Source organism: Centrocercus urophasianus, unplaced genomic scaffold (assembly GCF_019232065.1).
Source record: "Centrocercus urophasianus isolate 14NV4802_14NV808 unplaced genomic scaffold, USGS_Curo_1.0 seq_14, whole genome shotgun sequence".
Taxonomy (NCBI): Eukaryota; Metazoa; Chordata; class Aves; order Galliformes; family Phasianidae; genus Centrocercus; species Centrocercus urophasianus.
The window spans coordinates 22,468,033-22,489,838 of NW_024884586.1; the positions used below are offsets into that span (position 1 = coordinate 22,468,033).

General features: G+C 35.6%; 1 protein-coding gene across 16 annotated transcripts in view; it reads right to left on the reverse strand.

Moving 5' to 3' along the window:
- The window catches only part of GPHN (gephyrin), a 308,827-nt gene that overhangs the window by 156,247 nt on the left and 130,774 nt on the right, over window positions 1-21,806 (reverse strand). For all 16 annotated transcript variants that reach the window (XM_042814426.1, XM_042814421.1, XM_042814428.1 and 13 more), the window contains one exon: window positions 1,684-1,741. In XM_042814426.1, the coding sequence (XP_042670360.1) occupies window positions 1,684-1,741 (58 nt within the window). The remainder of the gene's footprint in view (window positions 1-1,683; window positions 1,742-21,806) is intronic.

A 21,806-nucleotide genomic window follows, 5' to 3' on the forward strand; every position in this document is an offset into this window, starting at 1 on the left:
TCAGCGGGCAATTGGAAAAAAACCCAAATCTCTGACTAACAAGCATACCTAATTCAGTAAGTTCCTAAAAAAATATATTTCTTATTTCCTAGCACTCCATTTTTCTTCATTAACTGAACTCAGTTTGCACAATAAAGCCCTCAACATACTACCTTCTACATCAAGTAATCCAAATCTATTGTTCTTTTTTTTATATATATATATATATAAAAGGACAAAGTCTGTGGTTTTTTCTCATTTTTCTCATTTTTGTTTTTACACCCTTGGTACAGTTCTCTGAAAGCTAGGAAAATATCAGTCAACGTCAGTTAGTTTTGTAAACCTTCTTTCTTCTCTTCTATTGCCCAATTCTAAACGTTGGATCTAAACTCGTAAGTCATGTTCCTCTTAGTAATTTAAAATAAGGGAGTCCATGTATCTTGGAGGTAAGAAAAACATTTACTTTGATCATGATAAGCACTGTAGTTGCTTATATTGGGTTTGATGTTAACTGAATAAGAATAAATCCTCACAACTTTACATATCATGAAGTTGTGTCCAGACCAAACAATTCTGCAACCACTTCCATTTACTGTATTTTACACTACTGAATCTCTTTGCAAAGATGAAAACAAATATACAAAAAGCACAATGAAATAATAATGAACAAGCAATAGGTCAGAATAACTGAATGCCAACTAAAAGGAATAAAGCACCAATTACAAAAACCATGTTAAACAGATTTAGGCTAAATTCCCACACAGCTGTCCATTTAAGAACTGACATAAATTGCTGAAGTGGACTCAGTTAAAATGAAGTCTGTAATAATGAACATTGCATAGAATATAAATTCATTGCTGTCATCCCTCCAAATCAAAGAGCTTTTGATGATTCTGAGTACCAAAGATTTAATTTTATCCTCTTTAAGGCAGAAAAAATACTGAAAGAATTGATCATGGTTTTGATTTCAGAAGTAACAGAACTCTAAATATTTATTTATTTGTTACTATGCTAACGTTCACAATAGTCCTGCACCTGTCTTCAAGATATCTAAACACAGATGCACTGAATTACAGAAATTTTTTGCATCAATCCTGCCAAAGCCCACTTAAAATGAGGGTGAGATACGACTCTAAAGATGAGGAAAGTTCTATTTCACATGCCTACATATGGATCTAAGAACTTTACTACAGACATCACATCTGTGTTTTTATTTTTATTATTCTGTGATATTAGATTAAAATTGAGCGGATGATAAAATGTTTCAGCAGCGTAAAGATATTCATCAATTCATACAGTTGAAGGAAATAAGTATTAACCATTATTTCCTATTAAACAATTTTAAGATTTTAATGCACAGTTTTTAATGTTTTGGATGTATAAAGAAATACCAAGATCAATAATTACTGAATACATATTTTACCAATTAAAACAAGGATTATAAATGTCTGGAAAGAACAAGTTTTCAATTTTATTTAAATTTTTTAAGTTATGGGGTTTTTTTTTCAGATAAGCAATGAATTCAGATAAGCATTTATGATCATTCTTGTTTTCGGTCTTCAGATTTTGTCAAACAGGATAGTAAAGACAGGCTATGTACTCTTCAGGCATTTCAAAGCAAGAAATAATGTGCCTTTCTAGCACAACATTTCTGTAATTCTCCAAGCAAAACAAAATCAGCTTTGAAAGGCAGTAATACTGTACCTTGATTTCTTCTATTTCATCTGGCACTATCTTGTATGCAGATATAGTCCCACCCAACCTGGAATTGAGAGAAGAAAATATTCTCAGAATCAGAAGCAATCAAAGGACAGCATGTTAGCAGCATTGTGATCCACTTCAAAACACAAAAAAATCCCATTTGTCAATTCAAAGGTAAAACCCACCCAAATCCAAAATAACAAAATAAATAAATAAATAAAATAAAAATGAAATAAAAATAAAATAAAAATAAAATAAAATAAGGGCCAAAGCAACCTCAACACCTTTCTCCCTTATGTCATTAAAATAAGCATTCAGATACACAGTATCCTTCACTAAGCTCCATAGTAAGAAGTAGGTCAACCAAGCGGAACTACCATTGCCAGGATGTTGTAAAATACATTAAATGACATTAGTCATTTTATTCCTTTTGTAAGCTGTATTGAAGACTTTAAATATTTTAGGCCTGAGATGTTTTGTGTCAGTATTTTACTGAGTTGTTAGTGTACCTTATGTGTATACAAACATAATTCCAGAAACTGAAATTTTCTAACTGTACAAACCTCAAAGACCTCACAGTTTCCACAGCTTCATGTTCACAATCACTAATCAAAAGTGAAATCATTAGCACTGATACCAAAAAGCTGGTTGTTTTTTTTTCGTGCCACGCATTCGATTTGCTGAAAAGCTATGATAAAAGGCAGTTTTTCTGCCTGCATCCTGCAAAAGCTTATGGTAAATAATCATCCACACATGGAGGAAGAATAAAGACCATGTAGCATACATGGTGGTTAATATTTGGTGGTTACTACTGTATTTTCCCCAGAGACATGCAAACATGGTTTCTTTTATTTTATGAAGCAGCATCATTGATAGTGACAATTCAGACCTAAAAATATAACAGCATTAATGACCTTCCTGCTGGCTCTGCACAACATTAGACATTCCCTGGGTCCTACAGAAATAGAAATCAGGCAAGAAAATATTTATTGTAAAGCAGTAGCCAGTTATCAAACGTGTATTTGTATGCGTATCCTCATGTTATGAGATTTTTCCTTACAATTGTCAGCATTTCTACACAGATGTGCTTCTTTATATTCCATCTTGAAATTGTTATACACATTGCTTACTCAACCTTAAAAGGGAAATGGGAAACAAAGTGTAACAGAGAAAATACATTAAGATTTTCCCTGTAAATCCAGCATATCGATATTTCTACAGTCACTCTCAGAAATGAACAATTTGAAGGCTTCAGACAGAAGAGGAAGTCTGCATAGGAAAAGTCAGTACCAAATAGCATCAGCAGTGATGGAGCTCCAGATGCCACAGCATTGAAATTTATCATGGACAGTCAGAAAGTATAGCCTTTCCTATATCCTCTGCAACTTCCTCTGCTGCTCATCCCCAATGCAGCTGAACACTGAAGAGAACCAAGAGAATTTTCTTTGGTACTGCAAGTGAAAATGGGAGGTTTTACTTGTAACTGCATCTGATCTTTGTGCTAAGGTCATTGCCAGGGATAGCTGCAAAAAAAAAAAAAAAAAAAAAAAAATTGCTTTTAATACCATTATAAAGGCTTCCTTTAGCACCATGACAGAGGATGGCTCAGACGTCATGAACATGTCATGAACACAATTGCTACTGGCAGACAGCCTGTAAGAACGTGGTTTTTTAACTGTTTCTGATCCATTCATGTCAGAAGTACCCAAATGTTAATTTCTACATCTTTACATCCCCTAGCAGAAGGAAAAGACAGAGCATCTGCTACCAGAACTCCACTAGTAGGAAATCCTTTACTAGTCACCCTTGGCACAACATTAGAAAAAAAACTAAATGAAAGTAATAATTGACTCAGTAAACTCATCTAGCTTGCTTAAAGCATTAATGAGCATCATTTTCTGCAAACATTTCTGCAAAGTTTGTGTCAAGAATCTACCATACTCTGAAACTCACCAAGTAACAATCAAAATGATGGCACATTTTAAAGTAGTTGTTGTACATTAGCGAATTGGATATTTCACAATTTCATAGTTTTGAAAATGAAAAATACATTAAAAGATATGCTGTTAAACAGCCTTGCACCTTTAGCTCCAACTCTCCACATCTAAAATAAATTTTCGATCTTACAATGACATCTTTAGCTTGGAAATCCAGGCTACATAAACAAATAATAACAAATTTGAAACTGAAGAAAGAACAAATATACAATTCTATAAATGCTTCAGAGTCTGTAATCCTTTCTTCATTTCAGAACATAAGATTTTCCTTCATTTCTATTTACTGGAAGAGAGATCCAGTATTGCCATGGAAATTTGGTAATACAGAGGAACATAATGAAGATGTTTGACTTTGTGTACAAAATTTGACAGTGAGTTTCACAAAATTTTAAAGGTAGCCCACAAATCAGCAGGATCCAGTTAACACAGCCTGAATTCTTCTACTGGTTGTAATTACTGTATGTATGAGGCACAGAACTGATTTTACTATGTAACTAGGTATCTATGAGGAAGAAAATGATTTAAGCTGTGTATTTGGCAACCTATATGTATTTTAACATTAACAGATAAATTTTTAACGACTAGTTCAATTTCAGAGACAAAATATTACGCCATACAATTCAATCATGGAACTAGTTTGTTGGAATCAGAAGTAGTTGTGAAACACATTGCACACTCTTCACTCAAATGTCATAAAACCCAGTTCATTCTAGCCTCGTGTTAAATAGTCTAAAAACAAATTTTAAATTGCTTAGTTTTGTGTTACCATATCATTATTATAAATGTCCCACAATCAGATCAGAGAACTGTAAAGGTTGGAAATGGCCTCGAGATCATAGAATCCAACCCCCCTGCTAAAATAGGTACCCTATAGAAGGTCACACATGTAGGCCTCCTGATGGGTCTCAAATATCTCCGAGAAGCATAAGCCCATAGAGACAGACATATACATAAAAAAGTTACTGAGAGAAACAAAAACATTTAGATGAATCATAAAAAACATCAGCAAAATCAAAACAAATTTAAAATTCAATGCATTAATCAGCACGTCCAACCTAAGGAAAATATCAGATTTCAAAGATTTATCTAAATTACATTTACATGTCACTGTTAATTGTACCCTGTCTTGAAGTTCACGTTATTTTGCATATCCTCAACTTGAGTGCTAGCACTTTAAAGAACAGAGGTCAGCCAGGTTTCAGCTATGCAAGGTACCTACAGAATGAGTGATACACAACGGTGTCTGGCAAAATATGAGCACTTGGCAATCATTTTTTGCATTTTCTTGAAAGCAATTTATCTTGCATACTGATTTTGTTCACAGACTATTAAAACATTTTACATTAATTTCTTTTGATTGTATTCAAGAATTACACCACAATCAGAAAAGCAAAGGATCTGCTAGCAAAAAGAACACATTCACTACAGTACATTTACTACACCACGATGTAACGCAGCATAGCATATATTAGAAGGCCCAGAATTCAGTTTAACAGGGATCAATTTTTCATGCAGATTCACTCTTCATCTTTCACACAGTCTGCTTTTATTATCGCTTTTTTCTTGAGCTGAACAATGTAACAGCCAGCATCCTAGAGCACAAATAGCATTTTCTCTCAGAATGAATATACAACAAACCAAGAGCAAAGCAAAATATACAGCCAGCTACATCATGAAGTTGAAAAAGTAGCCATCTGAAGAGACTTAATGCTCTAAGTCTGCCTCTTCCAAACTTTATTTTATAATGAAATTATTTCAAACACTTGTTAGCTCCAGTTTATTTGTGCGTGTATACAACAGATATTCTCTGAAAATTCCCACAATTTATACTCATGTCTATCTCATCAGGTTTGTATCCCACCTTGTGCAAGTAACACAGATACTCCAATTCCTCTCATCTGTTTGCAGAAAAGAAGTGAAATTATTCCCAGATACAGTCATTAGAACAAAAGACAAGACACAAGAAAAGCAAAGAACCACACCTTATAGTGGGCAAAACTAGCAGAGATCTCTGAAAAGAATCACAGAATCACAGAATCACCCGGGTTGGAAGGGACCTCAAGGATCATGTAGTTCCAACCCCCCTGCCTAGCAGGGCCACCAAACACACACATTCAGATCAGGTTGCCCAGGACCCTGTCCAACCTGGCCTTAAACACATCCAAGGACGGGGCATCCACAACCTCCTTGGGCAGCCCGTTCCAGGGCCTAACCACTCTCCTTGTATAGAACTTCCCCCTAACATCCAACCTAAATCTTCCCTCCTTCAACTTCGATCCATTTCCCCTAGTCCTGCTGTTGTCAGCCCTTTTGAAGAGTTTACTCCCCTCGTGGGTGTAGGTTCCCTTCAGGTATTGATAGGCTGCAATGAGGTCACCCCGCAGCCTTCTCTTCTCCAGGCTGAACAAGCCCAACTCCCTCAGCCTGTCCTCATAGGGGAGGTGCTCCAGCCCCCTGATCATCTTAGTAAAGAAGAAATCCAAAAAGATTAGACAGAAATTCCATAAAAATAATTAGGAAACGAAAAATCTCACATAACTGTTTGCGAAAGCATGCAAAGTTTTTGTCTTTTTTTGGGAAACTTTTTATTCTAAAAGTGCATCTCAGGATGAAATGTAATGCATAGACTGTAGGAGAAAGCTCACAACAAGGATTAAAAAAAATGTTCAAAGAAGAGTTGCGAGAGCAACCTCAGAAATTAGGAAAATACAGGAAATATACTGACGTAAGGTCAATACAGTTGCATTGAAACAGACAAAAGCTTTACTATTTCACAAATCAAATCATAATATCACTGAAGAGGGAAGACCTGAATTTTATCCAAGTTATGAAAAATTAAAAACCAGGAGGAAGTGTGCTCAAATGAAGGCTAGAAACAATGAACCACAGCCCAAATATCCCATTGGTAAATTAACTCTTTTAGTAAGCATAATTTATTCTGGATATAATGTTATAGTAGCCACAAACTTATTTCCCATTATAGTTCCAAGTGAAACTTTGGACTGGTTTGTCCCTGTGCTCCTTTGCCCATGTACATTCAAGGTGGGTGCGCTACATTGCCACTGCATAACTACAACACGCTTGTGCAAAGACACTTGTGAACCTGCATGGAACCAATTCTGTTCAACTTTTATAATCCCAGCGTTGATCAAAGGTAAGAACACGCTCTTAATGTACTGTTCCACGTTCAGTGACTGCCATAAGAAGCTGAATTATTGATTCTAACTTAATAAATGAGTCATGCTGAATGCAATGAAGTCAGTTTTCTAAAAATATCAGTACAGCCAGCTTGGCTGCTGTCATTTGCCAAAGTTCTCCAATGCCACTTTAATTACCATTAATCTTCCTTCAGATATATTACTCTGCCTAAATGATACCAAGCTGGCACTAAACCTCTCAGTGAAACTCTTTTTCCTCTAAAAAGGAAAGCAAAACTCAGAAACTTCAGCTGATTTTTTTTCCTGGATCCATCTCATAAACATAGTTACTATCTACCATTAGGATCTTTTGATTGATTTATAAACCAAGCAGAACAGCAGCAGGAGAATATGCTTGTTAGCAGACCAAATGACTGTGAGCTTGACTGCCTATTGCTAATTCTGAAGGAATAGTCAAGTTATCCCAGGCTAGTGACTGAGCACACATGCATACACACTACTACTACTACTAGAGCAAACTGACCAGGACAGCACTTGAAGCCACCCAATTTGGGCCAGAGACAGTGGCGACCCATGAGATGTCAGCAAACCATTGTGCACCTACAGATCGAGCACAGAGCCGCATGGAGCGTCCCAGGGAAAGGCAGCAGGATTCGAAGTCAAAGGAGCTCTGCTTCCCGCTGCTGGTATGAGTACACATTAGAGCACACACAGTGCTACATTAATTGATACAGGTTTCTACTGACCTTTCAGAAATTGTTAAAGTGCCCTGAGAGGAGGCAGTAAGAAGACATACTATTTTGGGCTAACTTCCTACACAAGAGAACATTGGCAGCTAGAGAAAGCCAGGCTAGAGCTCAGATCACGGGCTGTGTGCCAGCGATGAACTGCAGAAAGCCTGCAAAGCGCTTTGTGAAAACATTTTTGCTTATTTCAAGCTGCATATAGGGAAATTCATGTTGAAGATACAGCACATTTAATCTTTTTGAAAACTGGATCCAATAAATAGATCAGTGTAAACCTGACTTTAACTTTTTTTTTTTTAAATTCCTATTAGCTAATTTCAACATACTGAACTAAAAAACTGACAGAAATCACAAGACTGCACATATGCACTGTCTCAGTAACTGGTTCAGTTTGGGATGTCGGGCACATCTACCACTGTTTTGGGAATTATTGTGGCCAGCCTAAACACTGATCTGTAGACTGCTCCCTCTTCAACTCACTTATTAGATTATTTACTAACAAAAGTCACACAAAGGCACAGAGAAGAGGAATCTCCAAGAAATTTAGGATTCCAAGACTAAATCAGGCTTGCAAGCCCAAAAGAAACAAAATGGGTGAGCTGAACTGATGTACAGCCATTTCAGCATTTGCTTGTGGGTTGGTTTTTTTTTTGTTTGTTTTTTGTTTTTTTGTTTTTTTTTTACTGGCAGGATGAAGAGAAGAGTAAGTAAGAGAAATGCTGAACCTTCCATGAGACACAAAAATTATTTAACTTTTGATTTTCACTGAACAAATTTATTAACAACTGTTCAAAACTCTCACCACTTATACTGGCATACCTCACAGCAAGAAATGAGTTACATATATGGCAAACATTTTGAGATCTTTGAAGAGAATGAAATTAAATACAAATAATAAAAATATCTCTAAATTAAAAATTATTTTAAGGCTTCAAAGGCATTTAACTTTGTCAGACAATGCAGCATTCAGAACGCTACACAGAAAATATGCATAAGGCAACATCTGAAAATGTATACTGTAGAAAAAATACTGAGCAATTAATCTCTTGTAGATACTGTATTATGCTGTGTAGTAGTGTAGTTAACACCAGATTACAAATGAGAAAGGCACTGCATCTGGAACAGGCTAAAAAGGAAATACCACAGACTAATTCCACACTCAGAATTTTCACTATAGATACATTTTATTTTCAAGTAAATCTGACTCTGAAGTCTCCCTAAATGCAAGTAGAATCTGAAAATGGTCTTTTCACATAGACCAACAGCAAAAAGGCCACTTTTCTGCTGGATGAATGCTTGTTTATAGCACAGAGGAATGACTGTACTATGCTGCATCTGATTGGTAATCCGAGTATGGAAATCATACATTAAATCAAACAGACAGAAATGTCAGCTAGATTTAAGCAAAAATGTGCTCAGTGACTTTGAAAGTTCCCACCGGGGCATCAGATGCTTGACCAGCCAGCTCATTAAACAACATGAGAGAAGTCTAAAATTTCCTCAGAGAAAAATATGCAAAAGCAGACAAAAGTCACTACCACAAAAACAATCACATTCTCACCACTTAGATAAAGAAATATGTATTTAATACTCATGCTGGGATTCATTTGGTAGATGCAGAACTCTGAAAACACTGTATGAAGTATTTATAGTATGGGTGAAGAAAATAATTACATTTGATCTTACTTAGTCCTATAGGAAATAATGTGGTACAGCAAAGCAGGTATTTTACTAGTAAGTACATAACTAGGAGAGATGCACAGCATTTGCATATAGATTGCTAGCAACTGCCTGACATGAAATCCTCATGTACCTCCACTGAAAGCAGTTTTTTTGGGTACCTGAGAGTGATCTTTTGCTTCTCATGGAAGCCACTGCAAATTAAAGGATTTAGGCAATATGATAAGGAAATGAAAGATTACACAAGTAAATTACCATAACAGCTTGCAGAAAACTAAGCAGAAGGATAAAGCTATTTTTGCAGATACTTATTTTAGTAGAGTTCTATTTGCTTCTGCCCAACTGGAAAGGAAAGACTATCTTAAACAAATACTAAGATTCCCCCTAGGAAGATTAGATGACCCATAACTTGCAGAAATTGTAAAGCTTGGGTTTTTTTTGTTGTTGTTGGTTTTTTTTGTTTTGTTTTGTTTTAACAAATTAACATTGGCCACCTCCACAGCAGACTCACAACCCATTAAAAAATGGATTAAAATAATATGACCCCCTTCAGCCAATGCCAAAATACCTTCACGTAAATGCAATTCTCACACCCCAATATCTTCCTTGCACTAACTTCAACATTTATCTCCCCTTCCCTTTGTTTTCCCTTAGAAAAATCAAGCTAAAAAACTACCAGCACTAAGTCCACACACATGGTTATGCCAAGGTTAATAAATATTAAATGTTCCTTCTAAAAAGACATGAAGTTCAGCTGAGAACATATCTCAGAAGGTGGAATACTGGAAATGCAGAGACTCCTGATGTTAGAGAATAAGCTCGAATGAATTGCACATGATAGACTGACATGAGCAATCACAGTCCATTCTGTGATAAGGCAGAAAATCATCCTGAAAATCTCTTTATTCCACAAATTGCCAATAATGACTAAAGGTGAGAGCAGGAAGACCCAAACTCAAGAAGAAAAAAAAAAAAAGCTGAGAATACTCTGAAGTGGTTTGATCATTCTAGATTCTACATCACATTAGTTCTTCACAATTAAGTAAATCATGGAAGTAACAAGAAGTAACACATTAAGTAAGTGACAGAAGACTTCAGAAATTTTAAATAATTTGTTCCACAAATAAAATCCGACAATTCTGAAATCACACAAATGATATAAAGTCTAAGAGACGGCAATTTTAATTAAATCAATTAAGAAAGGCCCAGAAAGAAAGTAAAATCACATCACTTGTGAGCTTTCTCCTTTTTTTTTTTTTTTTTTTTTTTTTTTTTTAATATCTTGGATTGTAATAAATTCAATGAAAATGAAAATTTCCAAACCCCTTTTTCCTACAAAATCTGTAACTAAAAAAGGGACAAACAGAAGGCCTCAAAAACTTTATGATGCACTGATAACAAAAACTGCTCTTATTCTTGAAGACAAAATATATTCTTCAAAATATTCTACCTTCCCAAAGCTGTAATGTCACATTTTTCTCCACCACATTCCAGAGGATATAAAGCATGAATATAATCCAGTATACAATTAATAGCAGATTTTTTTTTAATGTCTGAATTTCTCTAGACAGTTACATTTGGAGGCAGTATTTGCTGTTGTTTTTCTTTTTCCTGTTTTGCTTTTTTTTTTCCTCTAAACATGCTGGTATACTTGCTCATATTACCTCACATGGTCTAAACAGCAGAACTAAACTGTGTTTAAAGCAGTGACCCAGTAACACAATTTTAGTGTATGCTTTGAGCTTGGGAATGTGGGAGGGGAAAAAAAATTTTTTTCGATCCATCCCTCCTTATGCCTCATGGAACTTCCTGTAGACAAATAGAATTATTGACAACACTGAAAGTGAGACCTCAACTGTGTGCCTTGTATAATTATCACCATTCCAGATAACCAAGTCATTTTTGAAATCATCATCCATATCGTACAGCAGCTCAAACTCAAGTTATTGAAAAATATTTTTTTCAATACATGGGTCTTCAGCATTCTTATTTTTGTTTTCCGAAGTTATCATTCCCTTATTTTTCTGCAGCTCATCATTTAAATGCCAATAAAATGCTTCCAGATGAATATAAAAGCTACTGATGTATTGCCTCAACTCATGTCACAACTAATTACAGTATTCAGATACATGGCAAGAAAGGAAATGTGGATGTCAGACAGTGTCAGCGGTGTGTGGATTTACAAATTTAGTTTGATTCAGGTACTAAAAAAAGCAAACAAACCCAAAACTATTTTCAAATAGCCTGCAAAACCAAAATCCATTTGGGGAAAGTGATAGTTAACTTCTCTTTACTCATAGCTTTAACTCACCCTGTAAGTCATTATCAGCTACATTCTTTTGCTTTCTATTTTGTGTGATGTACTTCTAAAAGTAAAAATGACAGCTAGATAAAGTGATTCTCCCAGTTCCATTTCGCTGCTGCCTCTCTTCTTTATTACTGTGCTTCTGCAAGTATGATATTTAAACAGAAGAGTAACCTACTCCACAGAAATTGAGATTTATTTATTTTAAGATAGGACTGCACAATGATACTGTACTCATATGCACAGTAGACACTGTGGATATTCCTTCGGGTGACAATGCCTGTAACAATCCTGACAATGTCAGCATGCTTCTGGCCATCCGCAAGCTGAAGAACACAGAGGAGGAAGAGGTTTGATTTCTTCCTCAGTGGAAGTGGAAGAGGAGTGGAAACAGAACTGTGGCATTTATATTTCTGTAAACTAAATAAATTCCTTCAAGTGTCACTATTTATATTCCTTATCATTTTGCTCTGGTCAGTTTGCCTGGATAAAGATAGCAAAAGTGACAGAAGGATATATCTTCCAAAGCAGAAATGTTGTCTAGAATTCTCTGTCATATAATAGGATCTTTAAAAGCAGCAGTGATGTCCGAACATTCAGCATGCTCATATCGATCTCACTTTTCCAGTTAATGATCCCTTTCATAAATCTGGAGAATAGTCTTAAAAGAAACTTATCCTGCAATCCCACGTACAAATGCTACAGATAGCTTGGAGGCAACTGAAATATGGTTATTAACTGGATCACAGATTCATATTGAAAAACATTAAGATTTTGCTTCCTTGAATAACCATATTACAAGAGTAAGTACCTATTACTAGGCAAATGACTAAGACCACCAACACTAACAGTTAATATTTAGCACAATACTCAGGAACCACAGTACAGGAAGGAAATTAAAGATGGTTAGGAAAATTCTACTTGCAAAAAGACACAGAGGACAGTATGTATGTTTGGCCTTCACAAACATTCATATCTTAACAGTGTTTCACATATAGAGATACCTGGGCTTTATGAATAGAACCCATGCAGACCACTGCGAGATGTGGTAATTTTCTTCCCGCACCAGTTTTTCCAATGATTTCTGAAAATTAAAAAACAACAACACAACCAACCAAACAAACAAACAAAAAACCACAAAGGCAACACGGCTAGCGAGAAGAATAGAAACTGAGCAGCAGAACAGAGCATCACTGAAAAGTAGCTCAAGGGACAATTAGCAATAGGAGTAAAAGGCAAAACGATTCTTTAATCACAAGCCCCTGAGGAGTTCCTGCATATTCTCTTCTTTCCTCTCCTCTGGATTTTTAGATACCCCTTATGCTTTCTATCATCTTTGTAAGTGAAACATTTCTGTTTTATAGAAACCTGTAGAAACTCTCAGACCAAAGTATAATACATCTAAACTATTCACAATGAACTAAAAGAAAGGAAACATCATTAGAGGTCAGGTCAGATGGCATTTCATAATTATTTACACAAGTTTGATAATTTAGACCAATATTGAAATACTGATATTTAAAGTTGACCAGGCACCAAGAGATTAGCAAATCCAAATAATAAATGCATTAATTTATGAACAAATGTGTAAATTCCTTTTACTACATAATGTTCACAGTTAAGTAGTAAATGAAAAATCTAATGCTGCTCCTACAGTTATTATTTAACACTCTCAGCAGTAGATGTGTGCAAAGTGTAATTTGTGACCTGAACAGTATTTCTTTCCTTGAAACAACATAGCAACAGGTAAGATAAAATAAATCATGAAAAACAGATAGTATAAGACAATGTTCTTTGCATGTAACAGTTTAAAGACACCACTACCCATAAATCCAACCTATCCTTAACTAAGACTATTACTAGTTCCAGGAAATAAGTATTATTAACAAGAAAGCCTTTACTGCATGTAGTTTCTGTACTTAAAAAAGAAGCAATAATAGCAAACATTATTTTAAATTCAAAGTTGCCCTTAAAGCCTTCAGAAAGAATCTGAAAACACATGGCCCTCCAAAAACTCTTACCATTGAGCTACTACTGCAATTTCTATCTGTTTAAGGAATATTCAGTTCTTGTCCACATGAAGCTTAAAGGAGGGAAAAATGAGTAGCTCAAGCAAAAATAATCAGGAAAAAAATAATTTTTGAAGCCAAAATACATTCAGAAGACAATATTGCTTTAGAGATTTCTGTTTAGCTTCAAGTTCTGAAGAAGCAGTATTAACTTAAAAAATAATTCCAACCTATGAAACATAGTTACATAAACACAGGACCACACTCTTCTCTCACTCATGAGCATAACATTGACACCAACAATCATTGTCCACTTTCAAATCACAGAGTAACGTAGGTTGGAAGGAACCTCCGGAGATTGCCTCAAAGCAGCTCCGGTGAGACTGATGTATCAGTCTTGTCCCTTGAACATCAAGGCTGGAGGTTTCACAACCTCCTGTTAACATGGGTTAACAGCTGCAATGTTTGACCAGCTTTATGGTTCAAAAAAATGCAAAATTCCTTATACTTAGTCAGAGTATCACATTCTAACTAATTTCTGTTGACTCTCCCATTGAGTATCCCTGAGAAAAGTCCAAATCTATATTGTTTGAATCCTCAGTCACACAGTTGCAGACAGAGAGATAAAAACTCTGTAGAGCCTTCTTTCTCCAAGCTGAGCAAATCCAGCCATCTGGATCTGGTAGCTACACTCTCTCCAGTACATCCAGGATGAGTTGACTGTCCTACTGCTAGGTGTAACACCACTAACTCATGTTCAGCTTCTTCTTGAGCAACCCCAGCTCATTTTTGGTAGGACTGCTTCCTACTCAGTACAGCCTGTACTCTATTTTTGCATAGAGTTACTCAATCCCAGAGGCAAGACTTTGTACGTGTTGTTGATCTCCAGGAGGTTCATGTGAGCACATTTTCTCCTGCCTCTGAATTGCAGCCTTCCTCTCTAGCATGCTGACCACTCCACCAATTTGGTGCCTCTCACAAAGCCGGCAAGGGTCAAATCTGTTCCATCAATTCTGGTCATTAAGGAATACATTAAAGAATACTGAATGCCAGGACTGACCCCTGAGAGATGTCACTAATTGCTGCTGCCAGCAAGCACAACCAGTCACAACACTAAGACTAGCACTCCATTGAGATTTCCACTTCCCTTATTCTCTGACAGATGTAGGAGGAATGTAGGTCCCTAAACATACTTAAAACCAGTTAATTTACTTCAAATTACTCCATTTACCATTATTTTCTGCTATAATGGCTACTGAAAATATCTGACAATAATAAAGTTTTGGCAATCTAAGATCATTGCTTTCTATGCTAACATTCTGCTACTGCTGGTTAACTGTTTTTTGTGGGGGTTTTTTTTGTGATCTCCCTCTTACTTAATCTATCTCTGTTTCCTTTTGTCTGACATTGCAAATTTTTTGTTTCAGCCACTGTTCTTGTGGTCTATAATTACACAGAGATTATTACAGCCATATTCTAATTTACAATCAGGGCACTGAGGTGCTATAACAATAAAAAACATATGAAATAAGAGCATGTATGACTCAGCATCTAGAACTCCCAGATAGCAACTGGAACAAAAACCAAATGTTGAAAGTGGCTGTGAAAAAGAATAAAAAATATATACTATTCTTTTGATCCTCAACTTTTAGGATAGGCCTTTATTAACAATTTGTCAAGGAACACTAATCCTTTAGAAGGATTAATGATTGCTACAGTTAAGCAAATTTCTTATAACTACATTTTCTTACTTCTTACATATATTTCAAATAAATATACGAAGTACACAGACTACAACATTCAAAATGCCAAGATTGAGATTACATATATTAACGGAACAACAGAACTCTCACTCTGTCAGGGCTCCAGACAAAACAGGCATGTATTCAGGACAGAAAATGGAACACTTACTTGATAGGCTCCTGACTTAAACAGGATCTTTTATTGATACTGTACTCCACATGACCCCTTTTAGGAAATTAAAATGTTCTTAAATGATTCAACTTTAAATACATCACAGGAGCAGGCAGAAATAGAAGTTCAAGAGAATGTCAAGTCTTACACGGACAGGATATTAAAAAAAAAAAAGCAAAATGATGGTAATAATAGTATATCAGAACTGTATCAAGAATAAATTTAAAGTCTAACAGACTTAGCACAACAACAACTAACAGCACAACAATTAAAGAATTAAGATAAACATGATGAAAAGATCAATTTCTTTTTTAATCAAAACAAGACAGAAATCACATCGACAAAGACACTGCAACACTATAAGGATTCCTCTATCCTTACTCTAATACTATTAGAATATTGATTTTGCTCTTCATAATGGTCAGATTTCAAAGAAAATTTAAAACTTGAGATATATAAAAATGATACCGTGACTACAATCTGAAAAAAACGTTGAAAGTTTTCCAAAACAGAGATAGTGAAAGACAAGAGAGAAGTACTGAAGAGCCACAGCAGGGAAAATGAAGTGGGATGCAGGAGAGGACAGAATAAAGAATAAAGAATTTTGGGAGAAAAAAATGAGTATTTTAGAAAAAAAACAAAAAAAAGATTTCCAAAGCAAGAAGCTGAAAAACAGAAGACATCATAGTGGTAGGGAGCATGAACTAAAGAATCTCAATTTCAATCAAAAGGAAGAAAACTCCAGTAAGAATACAATCTTACTAGCAGCAGCATTCTCTGGAGAGAAAGAAATCTGGTTCCAAGATAAAAGGAGGCAATTTTTTTCTTTATGTTAAAGACTGTTTTCATTAAAGATTCATATTTATGATTAAAGAGTGTATGTGAGTATATGTATATATATGTGTGATGTATATATATGTGTGAGTACTATCTGGTCAAGAAATCAAAGAATGAAAAATGCCTATTCTGAGAAAAAGGTTCACCATATCTCCATCCAATCAAACAAAACTAAGCTTATCAGATCATCTCTTCCACTTGAACCTAAAAGATCTAGAGAATATGTGGACTAAATACCACTTACAAACAGAGAATTCCAGGTTCCTTATCTTAGATTTCTTTTTCAGCCCCTGTAGAATGCCAAGGTTGATTCTATTAAGTTATTTTAAAATAAACTGTACTGTCATCTGTATTTTCATCTAAAAGCTAGCAGGACAAACAGTAGTCATTGCTTTAGCTCATGTTTCCTCCAGCCCTATCACTTGTCTTTCAGTGCCCACTGATGTACAGCAATCATGTAGATAAGCATCAAGATGCATTTCATAGCTGCAGTGTCTCCACACCTTAACCGTAACATTATGATCTTTCATCTACTAACGATACTGTGAAAACTAAGTCAGCATTACACAGTTGTTTGGAAGGTACTTTTCCTTTAAACAATTTGTGGTTTTAAAAATTTTGCCCATGCACATATATGCAATTTAAGATAAGCACTAACTGGTGATTTTTGCTGACATTCTTTATAGAAAGGCCATAGACTGAATAGTCACAAAAACCAAAGCAGGACAAAGATACCGTATATGTCAAAGCTGAAGGTCATCAACAAGATCTTCAGTTATTTGTGGCCCACACCTGGCCTACAGGGAACTGCTAACAGTCCATTAACAGACAAACATTATGCAACAGACTCATGCTCTTTGCTGCAGAAAAGATGAAGGGAGAGAGACAAGCAAATCATGAGATGATTTTTATTTCCGTAGTCTTGTCTACACGGTTGACCTGAAGCCATTTCTAAATATAAACTTGAGTATTTTCCCCAAAGTATCTCCTGCAGTCAAGAAGTACCTACAAAATTTCCATCCCAGGAAAAGTTAACCGCAACTCACCATCTTCATCTCCTAAAACTAAATACTTCATACAACATTGTGGTTTCATTGCCTCTTCTGCTCCTGCTCCAGCTCAGTTTCATCCTCAGAACTGTACTAACACGTACATGAACACAAACATATAAGAGAAGATTTATAAAACTCACCTTTTTCTCTTTTTTTTTTTTTGTTTTTTTTTTTTTTTTTTTTTAATCTGTCCTCCTACTATAACCAGCTGAGTAGCTTTAATATAGAAACACTTCACAGTATTGGAGACATCTGCTTTATACAGCAACGCAGCATGTGATACAACTTTGCACATTACTTTAAGGTAAGCATGAAGTATTAATGGTCTTCTTCATCAGAATGAATTTAAGTAATCCTAATTTTGAACAACTACAAGTGACAGTAATCTAAATTATGTATTCTAATACAAGCTTGTGTTTTTTTTGTTGTTTTTTTTTTTTTTTATTACCATGCTTATCACTTCTTTTGGTAGGATTCTCAGGGTTTCTGTTAACAACTGAACAATTAAATGTAAGAGATGGAAGAAGAAAAAAAATCTTGGATCTGCTTATCTATTATTTTCAGAAAGCTATGCCAGCATCCTGCATCAGATGACAGCCAACTCTGTACCACAATGAGAATGACACTCTGCCACAACCAATAAACCACGCTGAGAGAGAAAGCATGTTAGCAGGTACTCAGCATGAAGACAGCTATGTTACAATCAGCCAGCTCAGAGTGCAGACAGAGCACCTTTATACTTGCTCATCTCTATTTGGTAAAAAGGAAATAGTATGGCACAATGTAATTTATATGAATCATGCAATTTAAATATAACATGTAAATAAAATGCTGCATATTATAACAGCATAGTTAGAAAACAGTGTGTTAACTACAGGGACACACTGAGAGAGCTGGGGCTCTTGAGCCTGGATAAGAGAAGGCTCTGGGAGGGGAGCTCATAGCGGCCTTCTAGCACCTAAAAGGAGCCTACAGGAAAGCTGGGGAGGGACTTTCTATAAGGGCATGTAGTGACAGGACAAGGGGAAATGGCTTTAAACTGCAAGAAGGTAGAGTTAGACTAGATATTAATAAGTTATTTACTGTGAGGGTGCTGAGACACTGGGACAGGTTGCCTAGTGAGGTTGTGGATGCCCTCACTCTGCAGGCGTTCAATGCCAGGCAAGACAGGGCTTTGAGCAACCTGGTCTAGTGAGTAGTCTGTCTCCCTGACTGTAACAGGGAGGGCTGGAACTAGATGATCTTAATAGTCTCTTCCTACCCAAACCATTCTATGATTACGATCTGCTTTTTCATTCATCATGGCATTAGGGTTTCCTCGTGTTTGAGGGATACTTTTAGCCCCACTTGATCCCTTAGCACTGAAGTTATTCACTCAGTATTTCCATTAATCACAAGCAGTACTGAATACACACACACAAAAATCACTATTAGTGCTTGATATTAATATTTACATTATAAAACAAAATCTGGTCTTATTTCATGATGTATCTTTGCTTTAGCAAACTCATCAGTGATAGTGATCACAGAATGATATTGTCTACTGCTTCAAATACAACCTCTGTCTATGAAATTAAGCTTTAAGAAATGCCCTCGATTATTAGACTCGGGTCAGCATGACTCACTTTTAGCAGTTCCTCCATGAACAATCTCTCTCCCCCTGTCCGGCACAAAACCCTTCAGCCTTTATCTTTCTTATCTCGAAGATGTGGAACATACAGTACGATAGTTTTCTGCAGTGATTGCTAGATTTTTCTCCTGTAAGCCTCATACTTCAGGAGATGGCTTCTTCTCTTCCACTAGGTTGTTATAAGAGTTTTACAAAAGATTGTTTAAAAAAAAAAAAAAAAAAAAAAAAAAAAGTAGACCTACTGCTGAGCTGAAAAATGCAATCATACCAGGTAATATTATGCCTAGTAACTTCAGTTACTATTTTCTTCAGCGTCTTTTAAAACATAGCAACAGAAGCAGATGTAAAATCTGAATAGCACAGATAGATATCATACATATATGAACGCAGCATTTGATCATTCACTCTTCCTCCAGAATAACAGGACGCCAAAAGATTTTCTGCAACCACCTTTTCTAAGAGCAGTTTTTGCTGACACAGAAGGGACAAGTGGCATCAGAGAAGTCCCTGTTTGCTGCTGAAGAACATCACTTCTGGAAAACATACATCAATCAGCCTTCTTGTCATATATTTTTCAGGGGCCGTTCTTTGCCATTACTCAATTTGTCTGTGTCTCAGGAACCATATATTCCTTTATACACTGTAATCATAGAAGCAAATGATGCCTAACCTCTTTGTTTTTATACTTACAGTACTTGTCCAGATATATTACCAGTTTCAAAACTGGTATTTTAAAATAATTTTTGATCACTGATTACTGAAGTTTCAGTGATTTCTTCTTCCTTCTCCACAATTCTAACATAGGGATTCTGAAACCCATTGTATTAGAGATACGTTCATGATCTTGAAGATCTTTTCTGACCTAAATGATTCTATGATTACAGAGCATAGGGTGGCAGAATTGCTTGTCTATTAAGGTAGCCAATAATCTGAGAAAGTAAAAACTTGGGGAGAAAAACAGGCAGCTGCTTAGTGCAGAACAACAGTACAAAGAAACTGACTTAGCATGTCAAAATAACAAAAAAATTCATAGCCTTGCGAAGGCTCTGTACACAATGCCACAACCTTGAAGTGAAGAGGAATATTAAGACAAAGAAAATGTGAAGAATAAATATGCCTCTGATAAACTAAAGAACTTTCAATTAATAAGGAAGGACAGCTCTCATTAACGTCTTTACACTGCTGCAGAAAATGAGATCTTGGACAGAAACAGTTGTAATTCATTTGAAGTTAGAGTGTTAAGAACTGATAAAATTGGTTTGCTGTTGGGAAATTAAAGCATTTCCAATCTTCAGTTGAGATGCCACTGAAACAAATTTTAAGGGATGACATTACTGCATTACAGAAATAGAAAGGCATTTCTACATACCGCTAGCATTACCACAGATTAGTTCTATCCCTTCGCAATATGTCAGTACATTAAGCTATACAGAAATATCCAATCTGGCGAATTAATAAAAAGCTTGGATACTGATAACCGCGCAGCCACAGTGAGACCCAAGTAAAAACTTACAACAAAAATCTTACTGAGTCTACAGTAAGCTCTGTGTTGCAGCTATAACGACCTCTACCAATGTTTTAAAAATAGGTTGTGCATGTCTATACATGCAGCACTGTGTGCATAATGTTTATTCCTTCATTTCCACCATGAAAATATCAAAGATAATAAAACTTGTGAACAGAAAAAAGAGCTCTAGCTCTTGACCATGGTCAGTATTGCACGCTGTACAAAGAATAATAAAAACCCTTTTGTTTAGCACAAAAAACAGATTGGGTATGTACACGAAAAGGGTTAAGAGTGCAAGATCTACAGCACTGGCTGGAACCTGAAGTGTGCATAGGACTGGGCAGTACAAGAACTGCAAGTGGGACCCAGAAGGAAACAAAGGGAAAAAAAAAAACCCTTATAAACACAGGAATCACTTAGCTATCCATTACTGGGATCTCTGAGTAACAACTTGTGCTTATTTTTTTCTAGTTTTCTATTTTATTTTTATTTTTTTTCATATTTAGAAAAAACTGGGGGTATTTCTGTTTCATGTATGCCTTCAAAATGTTCTGCTTTCCCACGCGGGCAGAAGCAGGCACATCTCACTGAAACTAACAAAAAGGGGAGAATTTATCTTAGTTTTGATTTCATAAAAACACACTCCACAAAGTTCTTTCACAGTGCAGAACTGAATGTTCTCTAGAAATGCAAAATACTTAAAATATGTGATTTGAAACCTCCAAATCTTTAACAGTTCATATATTACTAATGCTTACCTACAAGCAAATAATGAAGTACACATGGATACTCCCAACTATTTGAACACAAATTTGAATTTTTATTATCCTACCTACCTTTCAGACACAAATTCATTCCTTCAGGATGTTTTTTGATGTTGTAAACTTTTGAAAAACAATACAGAGCCTACTGGTAAAAGAGGAATCAGTCCATCAAGAGTATTTCTTCATCCACCCACACTGAGAAGGGCCACTGAAAGTCATAAGCCTAAATAAGGTTTAACATGCAGCATTCACTCCTCAGCCAAGAAGAGGTACACCAAAATGTACAAACTGAATTTCTTTGCATTTTTTCTGGAAAATTTTTATTTTCAGAAAGAATTCAATGTTCAAAGATACTGAGATAATACATTTTAATGCCAACTATATCCAAAGAATGCTCTGTTTTAAGTTTTAATGAACATAAAAGAGAGTTTTGAGATTATTGAGAGTGTGTCTGTATTGAGAATACAGACACACATTTTCTTAATGATTTGTCCTCTGGAACAAAAACCTGAAAACACTTCAGAAGT